This window comes from Diospyros lotus, chromosome 15 (genome assembly GCF_014633365.1).
Source record: "Diospyros lotus cultivar Yz01 chromosome 15, ASM1463336v1, whole genome shotgun sequence".
NCBI lineage: Eukaryota > Viridiplantae > Streptophyta > Magnoliopsida > Ericales > Ebenaceae > Diospyros > Diospyros lotus.
The window spans coordinates 29,357,244-29,382,173 of record NC_068352.1 but is presented as its reverse complement, the minus strand read 5'-3'; the positions used below and the strand labels follow the sequence as shown (position 1 = coordinate 29,382,173).

Genomic DNA, 24,930 nt, shown 5'->3' with positions numbered 1-24,930 from the left:
AATAATTTATTTGACATATTTTAAGGTATAATGATTAAATTGATATTAACTTTAAAGGTACAATTGTATTTTTTTATAATTAATTGTAATAATGCTATCTTTTATAATTGTATTGTTGGTGAAGAATTTGTTAGTTTAAACTTAGAAATAAAACAAATAAGGATCAAATAAGCATAAGATGAAAGAAAATTAAATCTTAAATAATATATAGGGTAATATTAACTATTGTAGGGTAATACGATAATGGTTGATAATAAATGTATCATATTTTTTATTTTCATAAAATATAATAAAGTACACTTATTAATAAGAATTTCATAAAATATGGAAATGCGATTCTTCTGAAAAAGACATATTTTAAAAATTTGACGTATTAAACGTGAGAATTACGTTTCCATCAATTAAAATTCAAAAAATGTGATCTACGTTCCACATATCAAACACAATTTTAATGGTTTGTGGTCCCTACCTTGCCCCTCTAGTTTTGCCTTTAGTTTCAATAGTAATATCTTTAGTTTATTTACTCATAAAATTTATATGACTATGGTCAAAGAGCAACCAAATTGGAATAAGGAAAACAAGGTCACCTATAAAGGGACTCAAAACATTAGATTTTTCTCTTATCATTTCAATGTTCACTTCACATTAGTAATCTTATTATTTCTACATCGGTCATATATATATTGAAGTGTCAAATAAGTTATTGGGTCAAATTTGAGGACTAAATTGACCACCATATATTAAAAATAGTCAAAACTATAGTACTTTAAGACACAAGGCCAAATTGGCCACTATACTATAAAAGACAAACTAAAATTGTGTGAGATATTTTGAATTTAAATTTGAGATTTAACATTTATAATTATGTGAGATTGTTTTGATTGAGCATAGAATTTATGTTATTAATAGAATTAAAATGTCATTAGACAATATTGTAATAGTTAATGTATTCTAAATCTTAAAGTAAATAGCTTATTTGATATTTTTTAAAGTATAATGATTAAATTGATATTAAATTTAAAGGTACAATTGATTTTTTTATAATAATTATAATAATACTATATTTTATAATTGTATTGTTGATGGAGAATTTGTTAGCTTAGACTTAGAAATAAATCAAATAAGGATGAAATAAGCATAAGATGAAAGAAAATTAAAACTTAAATAATATATGGGGTAATGTTAACTATTGTAGGGTAATACGATAATGGTTGATAATAAATGTATCATATTTTAAAATATTTAATCAACTAATCAAATTATTTAAATATTGAAAATAAAAATAATAAATACATTTTATTTATAAATAAAGTACACTTATTAATATGAACCCAAATATATGGCAGGCCCAGCCCATCTAAATTTCAAAAGGAAGCCCAAATTAGCTTCTCTTTCATTAGTCAGGTTGGGCCTACACCGACTTACACTCTCAGAAGCGCCTTTCCACGGTCGGCGACACTCCCGGCGCACGTTAGCGCCCCGCCTTTAACCGGCAGTTTCAGCCCTCCAATTCAGCCAGCACGCCTCTCTCCGGATCTCTGATTTCCAGAGAGAGAGAGAGAGAGAGAGACTGTCTTCAATGGATGTTCTCTTCAACACAATCGACGTGCGAGATCTGCTCTCATCGCACGATCTCGACGACTCGTCGCCGTTATCGGCACCGGATCTCCGTCTCCTCATCGACCGCCTCCAAGTCCACTCCCTCGACATCAAGTCCAAAGTCCGGGACTACGTCCTCTCTCACCATAGCGACTTCGCTTCCCTCTTCGTCCAGTGCTGCGACGCTGTTTCGAGCTCCGAAGAGCTCTTCGGCCGTGTCTCGGATTTGCTCAGCCTCGTCTCGGACCATCCGGTCGACTCTCAGATCCGAGACGTTGTCACCGAGATCACCGCGAAGCGTAGGGAAGCGAAGGAGAAGAAGGAATTATTGGAGTTGGTGACAGTGATTGTAGAATTGAGCGAGGAGTTGAGGCGCGTGAAGGAGAACGTGAAGGCCGGGAGAGTGGTTGAGGCGGCGGAGGCGATGAGGAGGCTGAAGGCGGCGTTGCGGATACGGGACGAGGCGGTGGCGGTGGAGGAGGGGGAGCCAGTGGTATATGGTTTGTTGAGGAAGGAGTGGACACAGTGTTTTGAGGAGGTAAGGGTTGATTGGAAATGAACTCTGTTTGGTTGCTCAGAAAGTTGAGGGGAAAGGAAATTCTGAATTTCCTGGCCTCTGTTTAGCCCTGTTGTGATGATATGTGTTTTCTTTGTTGTTTTGTTTCTTCTGGAATTGTAATGTTTCGGTTTATGGAATCAATGTGTGTAGTTTCAGTTTGGAAATGTTGATGGAGATTATTGTCGGTATTCTCTGAATCAGTAGGCCTTTCTTAAGAAGAAACGTACGGCATGCCTGAAGCTTTACATTTTTTTTTTTTTCAAATTTCCTTTAGAAAGGAACGTTTGAATCAAATAGGGTCGAACAATATACTTAGAAATTGTGGATGGCAGAAAAAAATACAGTGTTCTAATTCTGCATTCCTTTTCCTCCAACTATCAGGTGGCCAAATATTCCACCATTTATTTTGGTCAGTTGTCACATATTTTATTGGTGATTTCTTCAGTTTGGATTTGGGTTTGTAGATTCAAGATTTTCTTGTGAGGTTTGTGGAGAAAGCAGTTCAGTTTGAGCACCAAAACAATGCTGTTCGAGTAAAGTATATGCCAAGTCTAGATGCAATTGAAGTGATTGGACTTCACACCATTTTGGAAGCAATGGATGTACGTATTTTCATTTAGCCTCAGTTTGAGTTAAGTAGGAATTGACTCCTCATTCTGTTAAAAGGATCAGTCTGGTCTTGACTTCTAAATTTTTGTTTGTCTTGAGCGATGAGTCTATTCTTGTTGTTTGGGGTTTTATACAGGCTGTTGGTATTCTAGATTATGGGCTCGCAAAAGTAGCAGATATGATGATTAAGTACGTTATCACACCAGCAGTTAACGGCAGATCTCATGTTTCTTTTGTGGTAGATATAATTCAAGAGGCAGGGCTGACTACTGAGGCGGTTCTGAAGATAGTTCCTCCTTCTGGTCCTGAGGTAAATGTCAAGATTATAACATGCAATTTGTTTGGAGGTCAGATTGCTTCACGCTTCCCTTTTTTATAGGCAGACACTATAAACTATATCGTGGAAAAAAGATACCATTTATCAATCATTTGTATGTTGGAACAATAATATATAAACTGCAAAAACATACACATTTGCGGGGGCAAAAATTTTCATTTATTTGGTTCAAAATCAATATTTTATCCCTCAATACTAGCATTGGTCACTACCAGTACTTTCTGAAGGTTCTGAGAAATGGTTGATGGACATTTTCTTGTTGGGTTTGATTAAACTTTTTGTGGTGTGCTTACTCCTTTCTAAATGCACTTTTGCAAGCATAGTGTAAGAAGAGAGAATTGGCTGAATGCTTGAGAGCAAGAGTCTCAGTTTCAATCTAGATTTATGTTAATGTGGAACATATTTACAGCAGAAAATTAGGCAAAGAATTATGCCTGAAATGCAGCCTATCATATCAAATCAGCCTATAAACCAGTCTATCAAATCAGCTATACACCAGCCTATAAATCAGCTAACCAGCTGGGTCAACTATACAATAATTATAATATTTAACACTCCTCCTCAAGCTGGAGCATACATGTTATATGCACCCTATATGCTCCCAACTTGGTACATATGTAAGTTATCCTTGGCCCGTGGGGGAATTTAGTGAAGATATTGGCTAGTTAGTAATTAGAGCTCACAAATGCAGTAGCGATATCTTTTAAAAGAACCTTCTGTCTAACAAAGTGACAATCTATTTCTATATGTGTGGTCTTTTCATAAAAAACTGGATTAGAGGCAATGTGAAAAGTTGCCTGATTATTACAGATCAACTTCATTTTCCTTGTGTCTCCAAATTTCAATTCTTGGAGCAATTGTTTCAAACATTTGAGTTCATGGTTGTTACATCCCTAGCTCGATGTTCAGCCTTTGCACTAGACTTGACAACCATATTTTATTTCTTAGTTTTGCATGATACTAAGTTGCCCCTGACAAAGACACAATACCCAAAAGCGGAGCGTTTATTTGGTGGCGATTTTGCCCAATCAACATGTGAATAACCAACAACTTGAGTGTGTCCTTTATCTTCATATAGTAACCCTGACTTGGTGCACTTTGATGTATCTCAAGATGCAAGTCACAACATTCCAATGACTATCACAAGGGGAATCCAGAAACTGACTGATAACACTCATGACAAAGGAAATGTCTAGTCGAATAACTATGAGATAACTCAATTTCCCAACAAGTCTTCGATACCTACTAGGGTCTGCTAAAGGCTCCCCCCTATCGTAGTAGATATTTGAGGTTTGGATACATCAGAGTATCAATAGCCTCAGTGTCCATCATGCTTATCTCTTCTAGTATGTCTAAGTTATATTTTCTTTGTTAAATGGCAATAGCAACACATGATTAAGCCACCCCAATGCCCAAAAAATACTCCACTTTAGCTTTTGGGTGCCCTCTTGGTCACTATCCATAACAATTATATCATCCACATAAACCACTAGATAAATGCATAGGTTAAGCGAAGAGTGGTGATAAAATATTGAGCGATTGACCTTACTATGAGTACTGCCAAATTGTTGTACAATTGAGTTGAATCGTCCAACCATACCCGTGGAGATTGTTTTAGGCCATAGAGCAATCTACATAGTTGACATACCAATCCAGACTCCCCTTGAGCAACAAAATCGGGATGTTGCTTAACCTTTTCTTGTAAGTCACCATGAAGGCACTTTTAATATTCAATTGATGGAGAACCCAGTGATGAATGGCAGCTATGGTGAGAAAGAGGCAACATAAGCAATTTTTGGCCACTGGTGAGAAAGTATTACCATAATAAGGCAATTTGGGTATACCCCTTAGCGGCCAATCGAGTTTTCAGGTGAGCAATTTGACTATTGGGCCTACCTTAATGGTATAGATCCAATGACAACCAACCAACACTAGATTTCCCAAATGGTAGCGACACTAGTTCCCAAGTACCACTAGAGTGTAAAGTAGCCATTTCATCAAGCATTGCTTAATGCCTCCTAGGATGAGGAAGAACTTCACCTGAAGTTTTAGGAATGGAAATAGAAGACAAGGATGGTACAAATGCATAAATTATAGGCGAGATGAGGGTTATGTGTGGAACGAGTACCTTTTCGAATGGCAAGTTGAGGACTTGCATTAGGAATCGTGGTGGGGGAAACCATTGGAACAAGGTATGGGTTGTTCAGTATAGGTGATTGGTTGTTATTTGGTTCAATTACAGATCGAGGTTGGTGATGATATGTGGGGACCAACGGAGGTGAAGTAGAGGAAGTAGCTTCAGATGGATAGACAAGGACTTGCTAAAATACGGGATTGGAAGGACTTGAGCGATAGTGTGGCTTGTAATAGCAATAGAGGAGATGAAGGGGTTGGTCTCTGTTGTCACCCTATGAGCAATAAAGGGGTATTATTGTAATAGGGTAGAATAGTTTGTTTTGGATATTTTAACAATTAGTTAGGAGCACATGGCTGCATGCACAAGGCTGTTAGGAGACAAATATGCCTATATAAGGCTGTTGTAAATGGACAAATATGCCTGTATAAGGCTGCTGTAAATGGATGGGATTTTCATATTCAATGATAATTGAAATTCCAATTTCTCTCTCTCTCTCTCTCTCTCTCTTATTCTCCACTGTTCCATCCCTTCTCTCCCTAATTCTGTTCAATCTCCTATCTTCAATTCTTCTTTGTTTCTCCCCCAAATTCCTTCCAATTATTCTAAGACCCTAGCTAAACCCTAGGGTTATGACAAATTCGTATCAGAGTAGTACCATCATCTGTTGTGATTCTATTGCAGTTTCGATAACTCGATAGGGGCTCAGCGGTGTGCTGCTCATTTGGATCGGAAGGTGATTCCGACTAGAGTAGTCATTCCTCGGAGCTGTTTGCAGGTGAATTTCGAAGACACTGCAGCCATCAATTCTCAATTTTGGAGAATTCCATTGGTTGCATCACAATCGCCTTCCGCTCTACACCCTCTTCGATTATTTCATTTGGAGTTTTGTGGGTGTGGCTGCTTGTTCGGAAGGCATGATGGTGCTGCAATTTTGGGTTGAGAAGCAATTCTGACTGTACGGGTGAAGCGAGCTGTCCACCATGATCGGAAGGGGATTCTGACTTGTAATGTTTTGCCTGAGTTATTGTGCTAGAATTCTGGAAGAAATCAGGAAGGAATAGAGATGATCGGTGGAAGTTAGTTCGCAGGATCTAAATGTAACTAAATGTAATTAATAAGGGTAGTTTAGGCTTTATGTAAGTCGGTTATTTCCCTTAGGAAGTTCCGCCTCTCTAGTTTATAAATAGAAGGGTGCGGAGGCTAGAGATGATTATCAATCAGTTTTCATTCCATTCCCTAGTGTTCGAGTGTAGTGAGAAGCGAGAGAGAGAGCTGTGATAAGATAGTTCTTGTAGTCTTCATTTAGAGGATTGTATTCGAGAGGCAACAGGAGGCAAGTGAGGGATATTTCTATACTGATTTTCTATGAGCATAGTGGATTGTTCTCTTCTTGGAGTGTTGGATGTAGTGCCATATTTTATGGCATGAACCAGGGTAAAACTGGTGTATTGCATTGTGGTTTGCATTCTGTTCTCTTTTCAATTCTATCTCTTAACTGTTTTCTGCTTTATACTTGTTTTGTATTTGATTTCGGTGTGAGTATTAAGTGATTCTTGGGACATATTAGTGCTCGGTTTTAACACGACCATTCTAGAAGAATCAACCCAGAGAGAATCGGGCCCATAACCAGTGACTGAAGCAACGAGAATCAGTTCTCATCAATCAGTTTTCTGGGAGGATGAAGCACTCCAACGACATAAACAATTGTCGTGGACTTAGGCGACTCAGGCAAGAGAGTTTAAAGGAAGTACGCGATTGAGGCAGTGGGGCTTGAGGCGACTCCATTGGTCCAGTGGACTGTGATTGGGTTGGAAAAGCAGATTCGGCGATTGGGAAGCCATTTCACAAATTATGGCAGCCAACAATTTTGCACTCCGGAGAATTTCGTGGGTGCAGCACAATCGCTCAAGGAAGGCATTGTCGGACTTGAAATTGGAAGGTGATAGAGATTGGGTTAGACGTGGAAATAGGAGTTGTGACCGTTGCAAATTTGGATTGACGACAGATGGGTTGAGCTGCTGATATGATTTTTGGATATTGTTGCAGACGTGGTTGTTCAAACAGGAAAAGAGAAGAGCCCCTGCCAATTCTATGAACATCCTTAGCCTTCAATTCCAGCGGCTTGTGTAAATTACAGTTGTCCTAGTGGCTGGATCCAAGTCGTCGTCGTGTGATAGAAGTAAGCAAACCTAGGCGATCTTGGTTGTTGCTTCTTAGCAACAGATCTCGGCCACTGCCCAGCTTCCGATCCCTCTTACTGTTGCTAAATTCTGTGGGGTCTCAGCTAAATATAAGAGGCTAAAGTCCAAGATTGCAAGACTGATTGGGTGGTAGGAGGTGGACGAATAGTTCTGGCCCAGATTGAGAAGGCTTAAGGCGACTTGTCCGTGGCTCCGGTGAAAGGGATTGAGCAGCAAATCAGTGAAGAGGAATTCTGCGGGCGGTAATTCCAATCAAATTCTAGGCTGCTAGTAAGGTAAACAAAGGGTAGTTTCAACTTTGAATTGGCGAACTTTGTTTGAATTGGAGAGGTGAAGAAGAGCAGTATGTATATAGCTCATTGGTCTTTAAAATATGCTGATTGTGAAAAATCGGCTAAGGGGAGCAATGCATGTAGGAGACCATTGGAGCCTCAATTGTAGTATAAGAGTGCTTCATTTTCAGTTGGAATGGAGCCTTAATGGCAACCAAAGAAGGTTGCATTTTTAGTTGGCACAACATGGATAAGGAGCAGTGTAGCAAGAAGAATCAAACACGGGGAAAGAAGTTTGAGAATGAATCTAGTCGAAGGGACAAAGGAACAAGCAGTGGGATTCAGGAAGAGTGCGACGAATTTGGTCATATGTTCTGCGAGAAGTTGCAGGAGTTTGCCATGATATTGATCAAGAAGTATCATTACGACTTCCTTGCTGAATACTTCAATGATTATTGCGGGAGTTTTAACAAAGATGAATTCCTTAAAATGGAGCAGTCGAAGGAAAAATTGAGGAGGCGAGAAGCAGATTCACTGCCTACCTCCAATAAGGAGTGGAAGAAGTATATCGGCCTAGGTGGAATGGACAAGAAAGGTGACGATAATGACAATGCTGGCAGCAATAGCAGACTTTGCGGGGGTTCGGTACATGGTGTGTGGGCAAACGGAGAATTAAAGGGACACACGAGTTCCTTTGGAAAAGAAGTTCCTGATGAGGATGTACCAAATGATACTCATGGAAGGCTAAAACTAGAACTGAATGATGCAACTAGCTAGATGATAGAGATAACAAAAGGCAGCTAGGAGTTTTTGGGGTTGGAAAAAAATTATCCGACTAAGATTGACAGGATAGAAGAAGAATTAATACATCAAAGGGCAATTACCAAAAGGTTGCAAGAGGAAAGCTAGGAAGTATTTGATCAAGTAACCAACGAAACCAAGGCCAACTTGTTACCCTTGGCATCTAATGCATGGACTCAAGGATTAGGTGGTGTGCTCTATGCTGGATCAAAATTCTGTAAGAAATGGAATTGAGAGTGGAGTTCCTAAGGATATTGTTCCATTACCTTTGTTTATCAAACGATAAGAGGAAGACAACACCAGCAGAAGGAAGACTTGCTGATCCTAAACGATGCCACCATGTTGCTGCCAATTTTGAAGATGATGAGAGGATGGGAGCCTATGTGGTAACCTATCGGATGGGTGAATTTCAGATGATCATCATTTGAAAGCTTTAGGGTGTTAGGTTTCAGCTACCACCTGCGACAAGAAGCGGCTAAATTCATTAAAGGCACTAGATGTGGACGTATTGACGGGATTTGACATCATATTGGATCCTCAAACTATAGTTGATGAGAACTTAAGAATGAAGAAGAAGAGACCTAGAAGTAGAAATAAAGAAAGGAGGATGATCCGCATAAAGAAGGTTGGAATTGGATGAAGAGCAATGGCTACTTGCGATAAGTTCTTGGGTACAAGAACTCTCTTGGGGGGGGGGGGGGGGAATTGTCATGACCCTATGAGTAATAAAGGGGTATTATTGTAATAGGGTATAATAGTTTGTTTTAGATATTTTAGCAATTAGTTAGGAGTATATGGTTGCATGTGCAAGGCTGTTAGGACACAAATATGTCTATATAAGACTGCTATAAATGGATGGGATTCTCATGTTGAATGATAATTGAAATTCCAATTTCTCTCTTTCCCTCTCTCTCTCTGTCTCTCTCGTTCTCCACTGTTCCATCCCTTCTCTCCCTAATTCTATTCAGTCTCCCCTCTTTAATTCTTCTCAGTTTCTCCCCCAAATTCCTTCCAATTACTTCTAAGACCCTAGTTAAACCCTAGGGTCATGACAGTCTCAAAGAAGGTGACATTAGTAGAAATAACATCACGATCAGGATCTGGCAAATAACACCAGTAGCCTTTTTGTAATTGGGAGTAGCCTAAGAAAATAGATTAGAGGGATTGAGCTTGTAACTTGTCTTTGCTTGGAGTGAGATCATGAACAAAACATGTACACCCAAAAAAATGAGGGGGAAGAGAAAAGAGTGATTGTTGATGAAACTAGTTTGAATGTGAAACTTCATTTTGAAGCACAAAAGAATGCATGTGATTGATTAACAAACGGTGAGTACTACTTTTCCCCAGAACCACAACAAGACATGAGTTTGAAGGCGTAAAGTATAGGTTGTCACAATTAGGTGTATTTTTTCATTTAGCCACTCTGTTTTGTTGAGGAGTATGAGGGTAAGATGAGTGATGAAAATATCCTACAAAGTCATGGAAGACTAAAACGAAGTAGAGAAATATTCACATGCATTGTCATTGAGTAAAGCTTTAATGGTAATGCCAAATTGGGTTCGAATTTCAAAACAAATGGTTTGGAGGACAGAAAATAATTCTGAATGATCCTTCTTTAAAAACAACTAAGTTCATTGAGAATAATCATCAATAAATTAACAAAATATCGGAAACTCAAAGTTGAATGGACACAACTCGAATCCCACGCATCTAAGTGGACCAATGAAAAAGGCGACTCAACTCAACGTGTGATAAAACTCGAAAATGAACTATGAACATGCTTTCCAAGCTGACACTCACATTCTAAAGATGACAATTTGGATAGGCTAGGAACCATTGGCTGAAGTTTTTGAAGATTGGTATGACCTAAGTGATTGTGGATGTTTTTGGTGATTTAGTAATAGGACATGCCACAAGGGTGATTGGTATGTTAAGATGGTAGAGCCCCTGTTAGTCATGTCTTGCGCTAATCGTCTGTACTGTACCTTGATCTTACGCAAGTACATAGTTAGCAGCCAAGGTGACAGAACAATTGAGGGAACAAGTTATTTGACTAATGGAAACCAAGTTAAAAGGAAAACCAGAAACAAAGGATATGAGTCTAAAGATAATGAAGGAAGAGGCTTGACCTTGCCAATGCCTTTAACTTTAGTATTTGAGCCATCAAGGAAGGTAACCGTAGGAAGAGAATCCAAATAAGTAAAGAGAAGAGAACAGGTTTTTTTTGACCAGAGATGTGGTCAAAGGCATTAGAGCCAAGTACCCATGGTCTAAGAGAAGATTGTGAGATATATGCAATGGATGATTGGTCTGAGCAACAGATGTTATAGGTGTGGAAAGTTGTTGAGTTGCCTGGAACTGTAGAAATGCATTATAATCAGATGCTGATATGGACACTGTATCATGAGCTTGACTTCCTGATGATTCAGAACCATATCCCTCTGAATTATTAGTGTGAGTGACATTTGCAATACGTGAAGATCTCCCATGTAAGGAATAGCACCGATCTTTAGTGTGACCAATTTTGTTGCAATAAGTACATAGAGGATGAGGGCCACAATTGTTGTTTCTGCCACGGCCACCCCACAATCTCCTTTGTCATTTGTCTAAGATACTAGAACAAAGGAGTTGACAGAAGCAGTCTCAGTCTGAGGGACAACAATAGGTGCAAATAGATGGAGTAGCTGTGAGGATACATCATCAAAGGTGTGAATGAGGGAATTAGCTAGAATTTGATTTGAACAGGCTCAAGCTCTGGTGGCAAACCAAAGAGTGCAGGAATCATAAACAGCTACCCCGTTGTGCTAATTGTTCCTCTGCATTGGTGGAGACAGGCATCATTTCATTTAATTCCTGCATAAAAGTTTCAAGTTTACCTAAATAGGTTTGCATAAAAGTTTCATTGGTATATAATTTTTCGGGCTTTCTCCCAAACATCATAGGAGGTTTTATATGCCCAGTTTGGACTGCAAATGAGCAGTCAATAGACTGCCAGAGAGCTCCACATAATTGAGCGTCAATCTTCTTCCATTTTGGACGCTCTGCATCTGTAATATCTTCAGCTTGCTTAGTCAAGTGACCTTCATGTCCCTGGCCTATAAACCACAATTCAACAGCAGTAGCCCAGGATAGATAATTAGCAGCACCCAATAATTTTTTAGAGGTAATGGCAGGGGTTCCAGTAAAAACAGAGGTGAAAGTGGGAGAATTCATTGCCATGTCAGAAGTAACCTTTGCTGATGTCATAATAATAGAGCAGACCTGGTTTGGGACTTTAAAGTGTCAATAATCATGAAGTAATGACTGAAACAGGCCGGAAAAAAGGCTGAAGATGCAAACTGGAAGGTTTGGTGGTGGTCTGGTGAAGGACGCGATGGTGCATGGGGATGGGGAGCGTGAAGCCCACATGCAGAAGGAAGGGGCGGCGTGTGACAAGTTCTCCAGATGCAAGATTCCAGGAAGAAGCCAACTGTAATTTTCTGATGCACACTGGAATTGAGATTCTCAAGAGGGAATGCACTGCTGGTGGAGCACAGCGGGAAAGAGAAGAAAGGCACTGCTGGAGGGATAACACAGTGGGAAAGAATTTTCTCACACTTGTTCCGATACCATGTGAGAAGAGAGAATTTGCTGAATGCCTGAGAGTAAGTCTCAGTTTCAATCTATATTTATAGTAACGTGGAACATATTTACAACAGAAAAGTGGGAAAAGAATTATGCCTGAAATACAGTCTATCAAATCAGCCTATAAATCAGTCTATCAAATCAGCTATTCATCAGCCTATAAATCAGCTAATCAGCTGGGTCAACCATACAATAATTACAACATTCAACACGTAGTATTCTTATCTTAAGCATACTTAACAAATTTACAGGAGTAGGTTGCTTTTGATTAGGTTATGTCCATGTAAAATAAAGTTCAATCCACCTATCTATGTTCACAGTATTGATAGTAACACATGGTACTGATCTCTATAAAGAACACCCTTCTCTTTCTTATATTAATATTAGAGTAATGCTAGCATCAGTTCATCACCCACAACTGCAAGTTAGCCAGATGAGCAATATCACTTGTGTCCCACCAGTCCTGCTCATGTGGCCAGTGTGAAAGTCACAAGTGTTCATCACCTGCAGTTGATGATAGAACTTCTCATTAGTGCAATAATGTGTCCATTGCTTTGAAATATTGGTGGTGCATTTGCTTATGGAATCTACTTTTTGCAGATGGAAAATATTGATGGGCAAAGTATCTATTCAGCAATTATTCAGGTCATTAGGTTTATTTACAAATCCTTATGCTTTGAAAATGGTGCTTGGATGCAATGTTTTGGAAGATTGACATGGCCAAGGATGTCAGAGTTGATAATTACCAACTTCCTTTCTAAGGTCTGTTCTGCAAACTTCTATTGGATGCTTAAGCTGCTTGTCTTCCTATCCCACACAGCTATTGTCTGGTGGGATGCAGTGGATTTGTTCATTACGGAGAAGTTGTAGTTTAGATGCAATATACTGTGTCTGATATTAATTGTTAAAAGTAACTTCTATTATCAGATGCTTGTTGAGCACAAAAATAATGAAATCCTGTTGCATTCGTGTCTGATACATATCATACATGTGCTCGTGGTGCTGGTAAGCTTAAAAGAGAAACAGGAATTTGTCTTATATTCATTTGTTGTAATTTGGAGATGGTAGAATCATGAGGATTGGTAATTTGATAGGATCAATTGAAAATTTTCAAGCTTTGGTGTTTGGTGGGCTCTGTTTGAAACTACATGGTTACAATCTTGGCTGCTGAGAGGAATGTAAATAAATACATGCATTTGTGTAGCCATCCTCTTTCAGTTTTTAATTCTTTAAATTTGCAGCTTAGAAGGTTTTTTACTTTTTTGCGTTAAATTTGCATAGAATCTTTATCTGCAACCAGAACTACTGTATGAAAATCTTCTCTATATACCTTTTTCTGTCTTCTATCATCTGATGAAGAATTTTTTTGTTGGATCATAAGCATAGTGCCTAATCTATTTGAAGGCTTTCCCTCCTTCTCTTGCAGGCTTGGCTGTACTAGTGATTGACTTGTTCTGTTGGATAGTTCTGATATAGTATGATGAATGCCGACATTTCATGACATCAAACATCTTTATTTGAATTCTCATGTGCTTATTTCATGTATGTGCAATGCTGTTATTCAGGCAATTTATTCTTGTCTTGATTACAAATGTGAATCAAAATTTTAAAATTTCTTTCTTCAGCTTGTCCCCAGTGATGCTTCCAAACTTGCAGACTTCCAAAGTATCATCAAACTTACATCTGAGTTTGAGACATCTTTAAAGAAAATGATGTTCATCTCTTCATCTGATAACAAGGATGACAGACTGAGTAATTTTACTGACAATGTTGAAGTTCACTTTGCATCAAGAAAGAAGGTCGAGATATTAGCAAAGGCAAGAAATGTGCTTCTGCAGACTGACTTCGTGCTTCCTCAAGTGAGCTTGCTACATTTGAGTCTACACTTGTCTGCATGAAGATATGATTTTCCTTTTAACACATATATTTTTCAGCAGGAGCATACGAGGAGAGTTGCTGGATTGAAGAATGTTGGAGCTGGTGAGAAGCTTCCTGATCATGTTGTTGACTTGCTTTTCCTCTCTGAGAGATGTGTGGTGTCTAAAGCAGCTTCTCAACTAATGGAACTGGTACATCAAACTCTTAAGGTGGGTAAGATTCAAGAGGAATATCAATCTTCCTTTCATAATGTGGAATACTTTATCACTGTGTATCAAATTTTGGTTTTCGGGAATTTCATCATTTTATGGACTGCAAACTTTATCTTCTTGTGGTGATTTGTCATGAGATACCTCACTAAACCAGGAACTGAGGGAATTTTATATCTAGTATAAATTTCTTTGTGTTGGGCAGAACCCAAATAACAATTTTTGGGAAAAGAGCACCATGTTTAAGCTTTAATAAAATTGTTGCCAAACACCAGGAACTGAGGGATTACTATATTTCTGTTTGAAACCTGTAATCACTAATTTTCATGAGAGGAGAGATGACAGTTCTGATAATATAGACATCTTGGTGGATTTGCAATGAAATCCAATTTATACCTCTTGCCTTTAAGTCAATCAACATTTATGCTTCTATTTAAATGTCTCATTGCAATACATGGCATTACCTGTCAGGATGTTTGCATGTCATCTACAAGAGCGGCTTGGGAATTTTATTATGCTGTTAGAGATGCTCTACTTCTTTATGAAGCCATTGTACCAGTCAAGGTATTATCATGCGGGTAGTTACAACAGTCAATTATTTTAGATGTGCTCATCTTTTATTCATCTGATTTGTTTTGTTGGAAACCTTAAATTTAAACTTTGTTGCATTAGAGCTTTCATCATATTGTTATTCATTCTATTTCTTTCTTTCTTTCCTTCCTTTTTTTTGGATTAGTGCAAGTATATATAGCAGAGAAGAATGCCAAAAGGGGCTCATGTGATTTTAAAAGTTGTTTTGCTAGAGCTTTGTGATTTCCTCCTGAGATATGAAAGTTTTAGCAGAGCCCTCAGGGTTTTATTTTTATCTCAATCTTGTTGGTAGTAATCTCAGTTTTTCATTTATGAAGCAAGAAAGACAGCTTGCTAGCATCAACCAGGTTGCTGTACTGATTCACAATGACTGTCTCTATCTGTCCCAGGAGATTCTTGGTCTTGCATTTGAGGTAGGGTTGATGATTTGTAAAGTTCATTAGTTCTGATTTATACTTCATCTCCTAGTTTGCATCTGCATTCAAGTATACCCTGGCACACATATGCTCTATATTATCTTTTTGCTGCCTAAAGTCTTGTAATTTTCTCAAACACTCTCATATAACTGTTACTACAAGCAGAATTCTGATGCTACTTGGTTTATTAGAGGTGGGGCTCAGAATGTTTCAGAGCACACAAATATAACCAGTAATGTATTATGATTGAATATAATCCTTTGGATAACTTAATTGAAATATGTAAAACCAGTTTCACCTATGTGATTGGCCATGGCTCTGTATGGTACAAACAACAAATGCACCAGTTCTGATTTTTGGTTGATGCCTTTTTGCTCTCTACCTAATGTATTGTTGAATTTTTGTCTTGTAATTGCTTTCTATACTTGTGTGAAAGGAACAAAAACACATGCAAAATCATCCATTACTCAGTTTAATGAACATTTGAATGAAATTTCTCTGAAATTCTGGTTATTATATCCAGATGATGAATTGGTAGACCATGCCTATTAACTTAATGGTAACATTTTTAATATTAAGTTAAGTCTTTTAGGGTTTATTCTGTCCCTGAATGAAACTTCTTTTTCCAAATATTTTTCCCAGTAAGTGGAAATTGTTTGCTTTATAATCAGTCTCTGAATGGAATCGTATCATTTAGGTTTCATCCATTTCCTAAAGGGTCTTTAGCTAGATATCAGATTTTTTTTAATACTCCTAAAATTTAACTTGGCCAAGATTTATCAATAAAATAATTGAAAATAACTTGATCTTGTCCCGTTGGTAAAGAATTTGGTTAAAAATGATTCAGGTACAAATATAAAATACTTAATCCAAGTCCTACCAGTTGTTCAATGCTAGTGTTGTTCAATGCTAGTTAAATTTTCTAGTCTTTGGACCATCTTTGATATCTGTTCTGATTCAATAACTGATGATTTGAACTCTTGTCATTTCAGTATCGCTTGGACTTCCCAAATTCTATAAAGGAACATGCTGTCTTTGTTGATTTGGCTCCCAGATTCCAGCTTATGGCAGATGAAATATTGCAAAGACAAATTCAACTTGTCATTCGCAACTTGAAAGATGTAAGTGTGCTATCAAATTGTTTGTTCATTAATCCGCTTTGCTTGAAGCTTTCTATGGTTTATCCACCACAAATGGGTGATTTCAGGCTATAGACGGTGCTGACGGCTTCCAGAATACCCACCAAATGCAGCAGTATGAATCTGCAAAGTTTAGTATAGATCAGGTAGAATGTCAAATGAAAATGGGTGCCGTTTTTTCATTTTTCTTCTCTATATCTCAGAAGGATAGACTAAATTTTCTTGATCAGGTCGTTTTCATCCTTGAGAAAGTATATATTATTTGGGAGCCTCTGTTGCTGCCTTCGACTTACAAGAGAAGCATGTGTATGGTTCTAGAGTCTGTCTTTTCGAGAATGACAAGAGACATCCTCCTATTGGATGATATGGCTGCTGAGGAGACACTGCAGGTGCCATCTGTAAACCTAACCTTATTCAGAGTTTCTTAAGCCAAAACCTCGAGCTTAACACTTGTATTGTATTTTTAGCTTCAAAAACTGATTCATTTGATGCTGGAGAGCCTATCTTCTTTAATGGACTCCCTGGATGCTGTTGGCCAAAGAAGGAAGTTACAAGAGAACCTCACACGCCCTCTTGATGATCTAATACCTTCTCTCCGGAAAATACGTACACTGGCAGGCAAGTCGCCGGCTTGTTTCCCTTTGGCTTCTTGTGGTTGTCAACATATTTGTTTGTTAAAAATTAACCCGAACTTTTGCTGAGCTTTTCTCTCCCCCCCTCTTTCTCCGCCATGTTCTTTCACTAGATTTATTGGACATGCCATTGAAGTCCATTACGACAGCTTGGGAAAGCGGAGAATTGTTCGGTTGTGGGTTTACGGCATCTGAGGTAAGAGAAGATGAATTCGAACACTAATGAACAACAACAGTAGGACTGCCTTCTTTAAGTCAGCACTTTTGGCAAGTTTACTAGTGCTTTCATGAGATTGAGCCATCACCCGGAGCTATTGTTGTTGCATCACACGTACTCCTATTTCCTTTATGGGATTTTTGTATATATTTACAAAAGCTGCGCACTTGCAGGTGGATGATTTCATCAGAGCCATATTTACAGATTCTCCTCTGAGGAAAGAATGTTTGTGGAGAATAGAGAGTGCCTCTTTCTAGAAGTCGCAGAAATGGCGGTCGTTTCTGGGTTGTGATGTCTGTCAAGCAGATGGAGAGCTGTTCCCTCATTTTCCCCCCAAAAGATAGATTAATTTTTTATTTCCATAGAATAGAGGAACCTTAAAGTTGATAGAATCTTGTAAAATCATGTGCTTGTAATATAAGAGAGTTCACAAAAGGGGAATTGTCCTGAGAATTTTGCTAAATGTGTGTAAATAGTTGTACAAACAAATGACCCAATGAAGGTTAAGACTTTTGTTTCTGTTCACAGAGTTGGCATGCAAACCATTCTTTTAGTTTGGAATCAATAAAAAGGGTTTTTATTTTTCACTTTTGAAAAATTATACTGATAAATATATCTAATAATTTTAACAGATTTTTGTTACACACTACTAAGATTTTATAAAATTATATGAATTTATTAATCATTAACTGAAGAAAAGTACGTAATTTTTAAATATGAGAGAGAAATTGTTCTCATTTAATGCAATGCCAATACAAAGGAGTGCAACTAACTGCCCCTTCCATGTAAATTATAAAATAAAAAAGTTACTACTGAAAAATGTTTCGTCTTTGAATCACAGAAACAAGTCATGTGGTGGGGCATGAACCTTGTAATCCGTGATCTCAAACACATTCTCATTCTAATACCAAGAACACATCAAAATCATTTCCAAACTGGAATTCAAAATGAGATTGGAGCTTAGTTTATAACTCATCCTTGCTGCTCGCAGATTCTTCTCCCATGAGTTCTTCAAGGGAGAACTCGTCTTCTTCTATAACTTCTCCATCTTTACCATCCCATGGTTCGGTCTTGACAACCACCGGGGTGCTCCCTAGGGGCAAGTTACCCTTTCCCCCTCGGGCTGCCTCGTTTACAAACTCTCTGTCAAACCAAAATGCCATAATAGTCCAATCATATGATTTTCTATCTAAGTCGTATGAAAATAAGAACCAAATACTTACACAATGTGATCCCGCTCAAATGCGCTCTTGAGTGGGGCGTATACTCCTTTCTTTACATTGAGCGCTACCAAAGCCGGGTATCCGTAGCCACCAACACCCACATGCTTTTCAAGATCTGGTTGCTTACCGGCAGCTGCCCAGACGTAGCTGCAAATAAAACGGAACATTGTTTTTGCAAGAGTGAAACTATTATAATTGTGATCTAGAATTCAAATTTATCTGAGATTAAAACTCCTAATTTGATCATGATTAGAACTTCAAATTTACCTATGATTAGGATGTCAAATTCGATTTAGATCAAGATATAATTTTCTATGTATATCTATAGGTGATTTTAGGTCTATAAATAGGTGTCCGATGCCTTAAAATTAGTGGCAACTATATTACTATTATTGTACCAATATCATCATAGTGATATTTTGTTCTTTTTTCCCGTGATTTTTCTCGATTTGAGTTTTTCACATTAAATTCTGTGTTCGTTTGTGTGGTTGATGGTTTGATTGTGATTTGTTTTCAATCCAAAATCATAATAGAAACATCAAAGAGAGAAGCCTTAATCCAATTATTTCTGTAAGGCCCAAGGTAAAACCACTAAGCAAAAGAGATTTTGTAATTCTAGGGTCATTATGTACTTCTTGTTTTAAGGAAATGATGTCAAATTCCCATACATCAAATCTGAATTAGGGATCCTTCTACAAAGAAGGGAGAAATCGATGGGTTCAAATTCTTACCTGTACGGACTTCTTTTGAACTTCTCGGCAATGAATAGCATCATTTCCAGGTACTTGTTCCTTCCCTCGGCCTTGGAGTCCAAGATATCAGGGAGGAAAGCAACAAAACAGATGGCAGCTGAACCACACTTGTCTTCCATGAAATCCTAAATAGAAAGACCACAGTCAGCTTTGTAGTTGGCATATCTCGAGCACGTACAGAATCAAATGCTGGAAAACAAGACTTACTGGACCAGTCAGCTCAGTCACTTCAGGCGGCAGAACATTGGTTTCCAACTGCTCTAGAGCAAATGATTCGATTGCTGAGGCAGTTCTTGCACCTTCATAGGGGACTGGGCTGTCTTTATCGGCACCAAATACCAAGATGGTGGGGAATCCTTGGACATTGAACCTGCTCATTAGGGACTGATGCAAACAACTCATTAGAGTCTTGCCATTTCATAAAAACAAAATCCGAACTAGTTGATGAAGCACCAGAAAAGCACGAGGAGAAAAGCATAAGGTAGATAAAAACAGGGAGTGAAATATAAATTTGAATCCTCATGAGTACCAAATAATGAAAGAAAATTAGTGAATCCTTAAGGGTAAACTCTTTGCACCTTCCCCATTCCATCTGGCCCAAGTGTCACCCCTCTTTTCCATGTGGCAATCCCCCATTCCATCCTCCAAATTAGACATTACAAACAAAATTCAAAACATTGCTGGACGTATATTGTTACAATTGAAGATAAGGTGATAAGGCAAGATCGATTGGAAAGGGCAGGCATGCAAATTTTGTACCCAAACTAAAAGTAGAAAGATCCTACATGGCCATCGCCTCAGCCTACTCCAGTTAAAACTCAAATCTGACAATGGCATACCTAGTCCCAGCACAAAATATGATAAAAAAAGAATTTTGCTAGAACATATATTATCTTTAGAATTAATATAACACTAGAAACTCCAGTAATTCTAGAAAAATCCAACATGAAAAAAGGTGACAATTCATGAGGTCAAAATCAAAAGAGTAACTACCTTCTCCGCTTCACAGTCCACATGACCCAACTTGACCTTGCCAATCAACTTATTAGCAGCCTTCTTCCACTCTGGAGCAAGCTTCTTGCAGTGTCCACACCTTTAGAAGAACAAACTTAATCAATTAATCACAAAATAGTTAAATGCTAGTAAATCAGTATTAACATACAAGACCTACAAATGCAATTAACCCCAACAAATCAGTGCTTGCACTTCAATTTATCCTTTTTTATTTCTAAAAAAAAGGGAGATGAAGCCCCATAAAAATGGAGGCCCTTGAAAAGCTCTTTATGATATTTAGTCATCGACATCCTTCTGACTCCATTCTCATTCAGAAGACCTTAGCTCTGCGTCATTAATATTTTCTTTGACTTGCTAATGTTCTTTCCACTACGTTGTGCAGAAAACCTTCCATAACTTCTTAGTTGTTCTTTCAACTTCACTTATAGTTACAGTTGCAAACTTGCATTAGTTGCACAATTGACACTGCTGTTCTGCATTCAAGGTGATGATGCTCCATTTCATACCCAGAGGATTTTAGTTCCACATTATAAAGACTTACTTTAACACCGCCCATGCATTGAGTAATTCTTTCAACATTTCTAGTATTGAAGAAAATTTTCCTATTTACAGCCAGTCTAAAACCCAGTTAAATGAGCAGAGTTGCGTTTGGTAGCCTATAACCAATGTAAAAACTCTTCAGATCTCATATTATGAATTCTAGGCCAAAAAAGAAAAATGTACGATGAAGACTTTCTTTGACTTGCCAATATCTTTTCCGCCAGCAAGGAAAAATCAATTAAAATCAAGTATCAGCGTCACTTACCAAGGTGCAAAGAACTCCACAACCCATAGATCTTTACTTTTGAGCACCAATTCATCAAAATTGCGTGAATTCAGTTCAACAGATGCACTAGTTTCAGATTTTTCACTTGATTTCTCACTTGATCCTCCAGCACTTTTCCCATGTAACCGTTCCTTCAGAAGCCCCTTTATCTGTACTCAACATTAAGCATTTAACCATTATTTTAGACAAGCACAAGTTCCGCAATGGCAAGGAAATGCATATTGAAATCTGACAAACTTCCTCTAGAGAACCTCACACATGAGCAAAGCAGAGATACAGATGGAACAAAATGTTAACACTTAATAGGCCTGGAGAAATAGCGCAATTGGATAACCATGTCCAGACAACTAGCAACCATTACTTATCCTGGGAATAGGCCAGAGGGTGTATGTCAAGTTCTCAAACTGTGATAAGCTATGTAGTGAAAGAGATATATATGGAATAATAGAAATGTTTTCTTCTTCAGATGAGGTGCATATATTTTCAGCGTTATTTCTGGGACATACATTTTTACCATGCATGAATATCTGGCTATAAAACTCAACCATTTTACTACAAACGATTTTTCCAAATATCGGAGAGGAATGAACTTAACAAAAAAGAATTGAAGAAAATGAAATATTGAAAATTTCCAGCCTAAGCTAAATAAAAGGACTGCAAAACATTTTAGGGAACAAGGGGCAAACTAGATAAAGAAAGAAAGCAATTTGATAAATGGAATTCAAGTACAAACAGGGAATTGCAACAACCTGTTGCAGGGCAAATTCCACAATGGGTTTGGCATCCCTTGGTCCTTGGTAATCTTCTGGTGATTTTCCAGGAACAAATACCTTTATGGTAGGGAATCCTCTAATCCCATATTCCTACAAAAAAGAAAGAATTTGTCAGCCCCATTGAAGATAAATCAATCATCCAGGATATATACAATAGAACATTCTCTGTAAAGTTAGAAACATGAAAGCTCCAATGGTAAAGATAATTATTTTGTTTTGTTTTATTCTTTATTATTATAATCATTATTTATTTGCAACATTGACAATTTTCAGAAGACAATGAAATCTAAAGAAGGCCGTGCAACATCAGTAGTGATTTTGATATCTGGTCAATCCTTGCTAAACACTTTCAACGCACCATAGATCCTAGCAAATTTCCATTAATACTATGCTTCTAATTTCTAAAAGTTCTAACACCACAATTACTATGCTTTCTAGTCTCCGACGACACCTTTTTCTTTGCTTTTCCTCTTCTCCCCTTTCCAACTGATCATAAACTCCCTTAATATTGTCTTTTTTTTAAGAAAAAAAACAAAAACAAAACAAAACTTCCATTGATATTGTACTCTTTTATGAAGATTATTTCCTTTTTCTTTTTACTTAACCAAGAAGAAGCACTATTGTGTCAACTGAAAATTCATCCCTGCAGCTTCACATCCCAGGGCTGCAGGAAAAGCCATTAAAGCTACTAAAACAGTGGGCTGTTCATTATTTGATCGATCAACTTTCTGGAGGTCATTACAGATACTGCATTTGATGATTAACAAAAGAAAGGAACGTAGGTTTGTCACTGAGAATACACACAACATTCTAAAAACCAGTTTTCAAGTAGAAATATCTCAACTATAAAAGAACCTGAGCAAGGGATTGATGAGCATCGGCATCAAGGGCAGCCACAGTAGCAACGCCCTTCAAGACAGAAGCTACCTTTTCCCATGTAGGAGTCAGAGCTTGACAGTGACCACACCAAGGAGCAAAGAACTCAACTAGAACAACCCCATTAGAGTTCAAAACCTGTCACCATTTAAAGAGAAACAAATCAAGACAAATGCGTTTAGAATTATTTCTTTTTTTTTTAAGCACATAAGTTAGAAGTGCAATTTAACTGAGGAAACAACCAACAGAATTGACTAATTTCCAAGCACACAAAATTTCATTGCAATAGAATTTTTATTGTGGAATATGTAGGCATGAAAAGATTTACTTCTTACTGGCATCACAGATAAAAGAGGAACTTAAGGAAAATAAACACAGGCACATCAACAAGCTCCTGCTAGTTTTCCAGAAGACACTTCGAATCTCAAATATGTCCTACTAAGTAGCTGACTATAGATAAAGATATGAATTTGAAAATAGAAATCCCTTCTTTAGAATGATATTCTTGATGACAAATAAAGAACGAAGATATAATCACAACCCAACACCAATCCTAAAACTGAAATTACTTATTGCTGTGTTTGGATCTAGTAATTCTCAATAGAAAGGAAATAACTAAACTAAGAGATGAATTCTTTTGACAAAGACCTGTTACCTGTTTACTTTCTCCACATTTTCTCAACCAACCAAAATGGAATAAATTTATCTTGCCATCTTTTCATTTTCTTTTTCCTATTTTTTACCTTCATTTTCTTTCCTTCCACAAATTCTAGTTGTAGGCAAAGAGGAACACATACTCTTGCAATCTAACCACCAATATATATATATATATATATATAACTACCTCCAAAGCCTTCATTTTCTTTTCCTATGTTGTCCCTATGTTTTTCTTTCCCTCCACAAATCAGAATTCCGTAGCACAAGAACTACTGAAATTGAAAATACCGTTTCACTTGATCAGCCCACTCAACTGATAAAACATAAGAAAATATCATAAAGAATAAATCAGCAACCACACACAAATCAGACCAATTCCGAATGGCAAGGTGGAGGTTTAGCCAACTTATCACAGATTCAGATATATAAAACAATGCCTATTGCGGCGATAGAGTGCGAATAGATGAACTTAAGCTAAAATGCACAAGTACACAAGATGATCCGCTTCCAGAAAATTGATAATACAGAACGGATCTAAAGTCATTGATTCAAAGCTCTTTGCCAAATTAACTGAATCCTGAGCAAAAACTGCATCCAGATTTTGTTTACCTTGGACTTGAAGTTCGAGGGGTTTAGCTGAAACACCGGCGACGCTGGTCCGTACAATGCATCCACTGGCGAACTGAGACTGGAGATCAACAAGAAGAAGAGCAGAGAGAAAGCGATTAACATTGGCGACGATATTGATCGATGCATGTTCTTCTCTCTGAAGAGACTTCCGATTTCGCTGGATTTCTCGAGTGAGACTGAGAAAATGTTAAGACTCGAAACGCGCATACCTCTCGAAGCAGAGAAGAAAAACCCTCTCTTCAGAGCTACGTGTGCGGGCCAATAGGAGCTTGACACGTCATGAGACGCTTGGGGGAGTATAGGGTCACCTCGAATTGAACAGGATTCTGAACTGTCGAGCTTTCTCTCGACACGTGTCTATGATGACATTGACATGGGCGTCCTTCCTCCCCCTTTAATGGTTTCGAATTATCATTAATTTAGGATTTAAAAATAAATAATATGTTCAAATAATCAAATTGGAGAAACTTACAAAATAATAAATAAACTTCAAATTTTAAATGGGTACACGCAAGTGCGCGTAGTCATGCGATGTTGCTTTTATGATAATGAATTATTCTCGTTTGAAATGTATAATTTATTAATTAGAGTTAGATAATAAATATTTGATATTTTAAATTAAATGTCGACGAATTAAGTTATATATGATCATAATTTAAATTGAATGTTAACGATTAAGTTATATATGATCGTAACAAAGAGATTGATGCTTAAGAGAATATTTTTATTATGAATAATGAGGTCACATAATCGTCAAATTTCGTGTAATTATTTTTAAGTGATTATTTTTATTTTCATTATTTATTTAATTATCGATATCTTAGCTAATTATAAAATGTGACACATGAGAATCAACTCATAATTAGAAATGTTCATATCATGGGATGATGATATTTATTGAAATTAGTCTTATGTATCCTTTATTCACATGACAATTTATTGTTAATTCTCATTATAA

At 37.5% G+C, this 24,930-nt stretch overlaps 2 protein-coding genes across 3 annotated transcripts; one reads left to right on the top strand and one right to left on the bottom strand.

Moving 5' to 3' along the window:
- The first annotated feature begins 1,420 nt into the window (after window positions 1–1,420).
- Window positions 1,421–17,740, top strand: LOC127791921 (centromere/kinetochore protein zw10 homolog). 2 transcript variants are annotated; one of them, XM_052322106.1, is made up of 14 exons: window positions 1,421–2,137; window positions 2,623–2,760; window positions 2,904–3,077; window positions 12,740–12,901; window positions 13,765–13,998; window positions 14,077–14,226; window positions 14,698–14,790; window positions 15,135–15,230; window positions 16,226–16,354; window positions 16,441–16,518; window positions 16,603–16,761; window positions 16,840–16,990; window positions 17,118–17,200; window positions 17,395–17,740. In XM_052322106.1, the coding sequence occupies exons 1-14, from the start codon at window positions 1,580–1,582 to the stop codon at window positions 17,476–17,478; spliced, it is 2,289 nt and encodes a 762-aa protein (XP_052178066.1). In that variant the 5' UTR covers window positions 1,421–1,579; the 3' UTR covers window positions 17,479–17,740. The 2 variants fall into 2 exon arrangements, with proteins under 2 accessions (XP_052178066.1, XP_052178065.1); XM_052322105.1 differs by having other exon boundaries at window positions 14,074–14,226.
- Window positions 17,741–17,906: 166 nt separating this feature from the next.
- LOC127791923 (protein disulfide isomerase-like 2-3) lies at window positions 17,907–24,194 on the bottom strand. Its single transcript, XM_052322107.1, has 9 exons — window positions 23,952–24,194; window positions 22,665–22,823; window positions 21,786–21,899; window positions 21,016–21,185; window positions 20,190–20,289; window positions 19,404–19,580; window positions 19,176–19,321; window positions 18,445–18,591; window positions 17,907–18,364 (listed from the first exon to the last, which is right to left on the bottom strand). The coding sequence occupies exons 1-9, from the start codon at window positions 24,177–24,179 to the stop codon at window positions 18,187–18,189; spliced, it is 1,419 nt and encodes a 472-aa protein (XP_052178067.1). The 5' UTR covers window positions 24,180–24,194; the 3' UTR covers window positions 17,907–18,186.
- Between the last annotated feature and the right edge of the window lie 736 nt (window positions 24,195–24,930).

Coding starts and splice junctions, on each gene's coding strand:
- LOC127791921 (XM_052322105.1), top strand. CDS start 1,580: ATGGATGTTCTCTTCAACACAATCGACGTGCGAGATCTGCTCTCATCG. Junction 15,231..16,225: donor TTCTTGGTCTTGCATTTGAG/GTAGGGTTGATG, acceptor TTGTCATTTCAG/TATCGCTTGGACTTCCCAAA. Junction 16,762..16,839: donor CTGCTGAGGAGACACTGCAG/GTGCCATCTGTA, acceptor TTGTATTTTTAG/CTTCAAAAACTGATTCATTT.
- LOC127791923 (XM_052322107.1), bottom strand. CDS start 24,179: ATGCGCGTTTCGAGTCTTAACATTTTCTCAGTCTCACTCGAGAAATCC. Junction 22,824..23,951: donor CCTCGAACTTCAAGTCCAAG/GTAAACAAAATC, acceptor AAATGGTGACAG/GTTTTGAACTCTAATGGGGT. Junction 21,900..22,664: donor CTCATCAATCCCTTGCTCAG/GTTCTTTTATAG, acceptor TCTTTTTTGTAG/GAATATGGGATTAGAGGATT.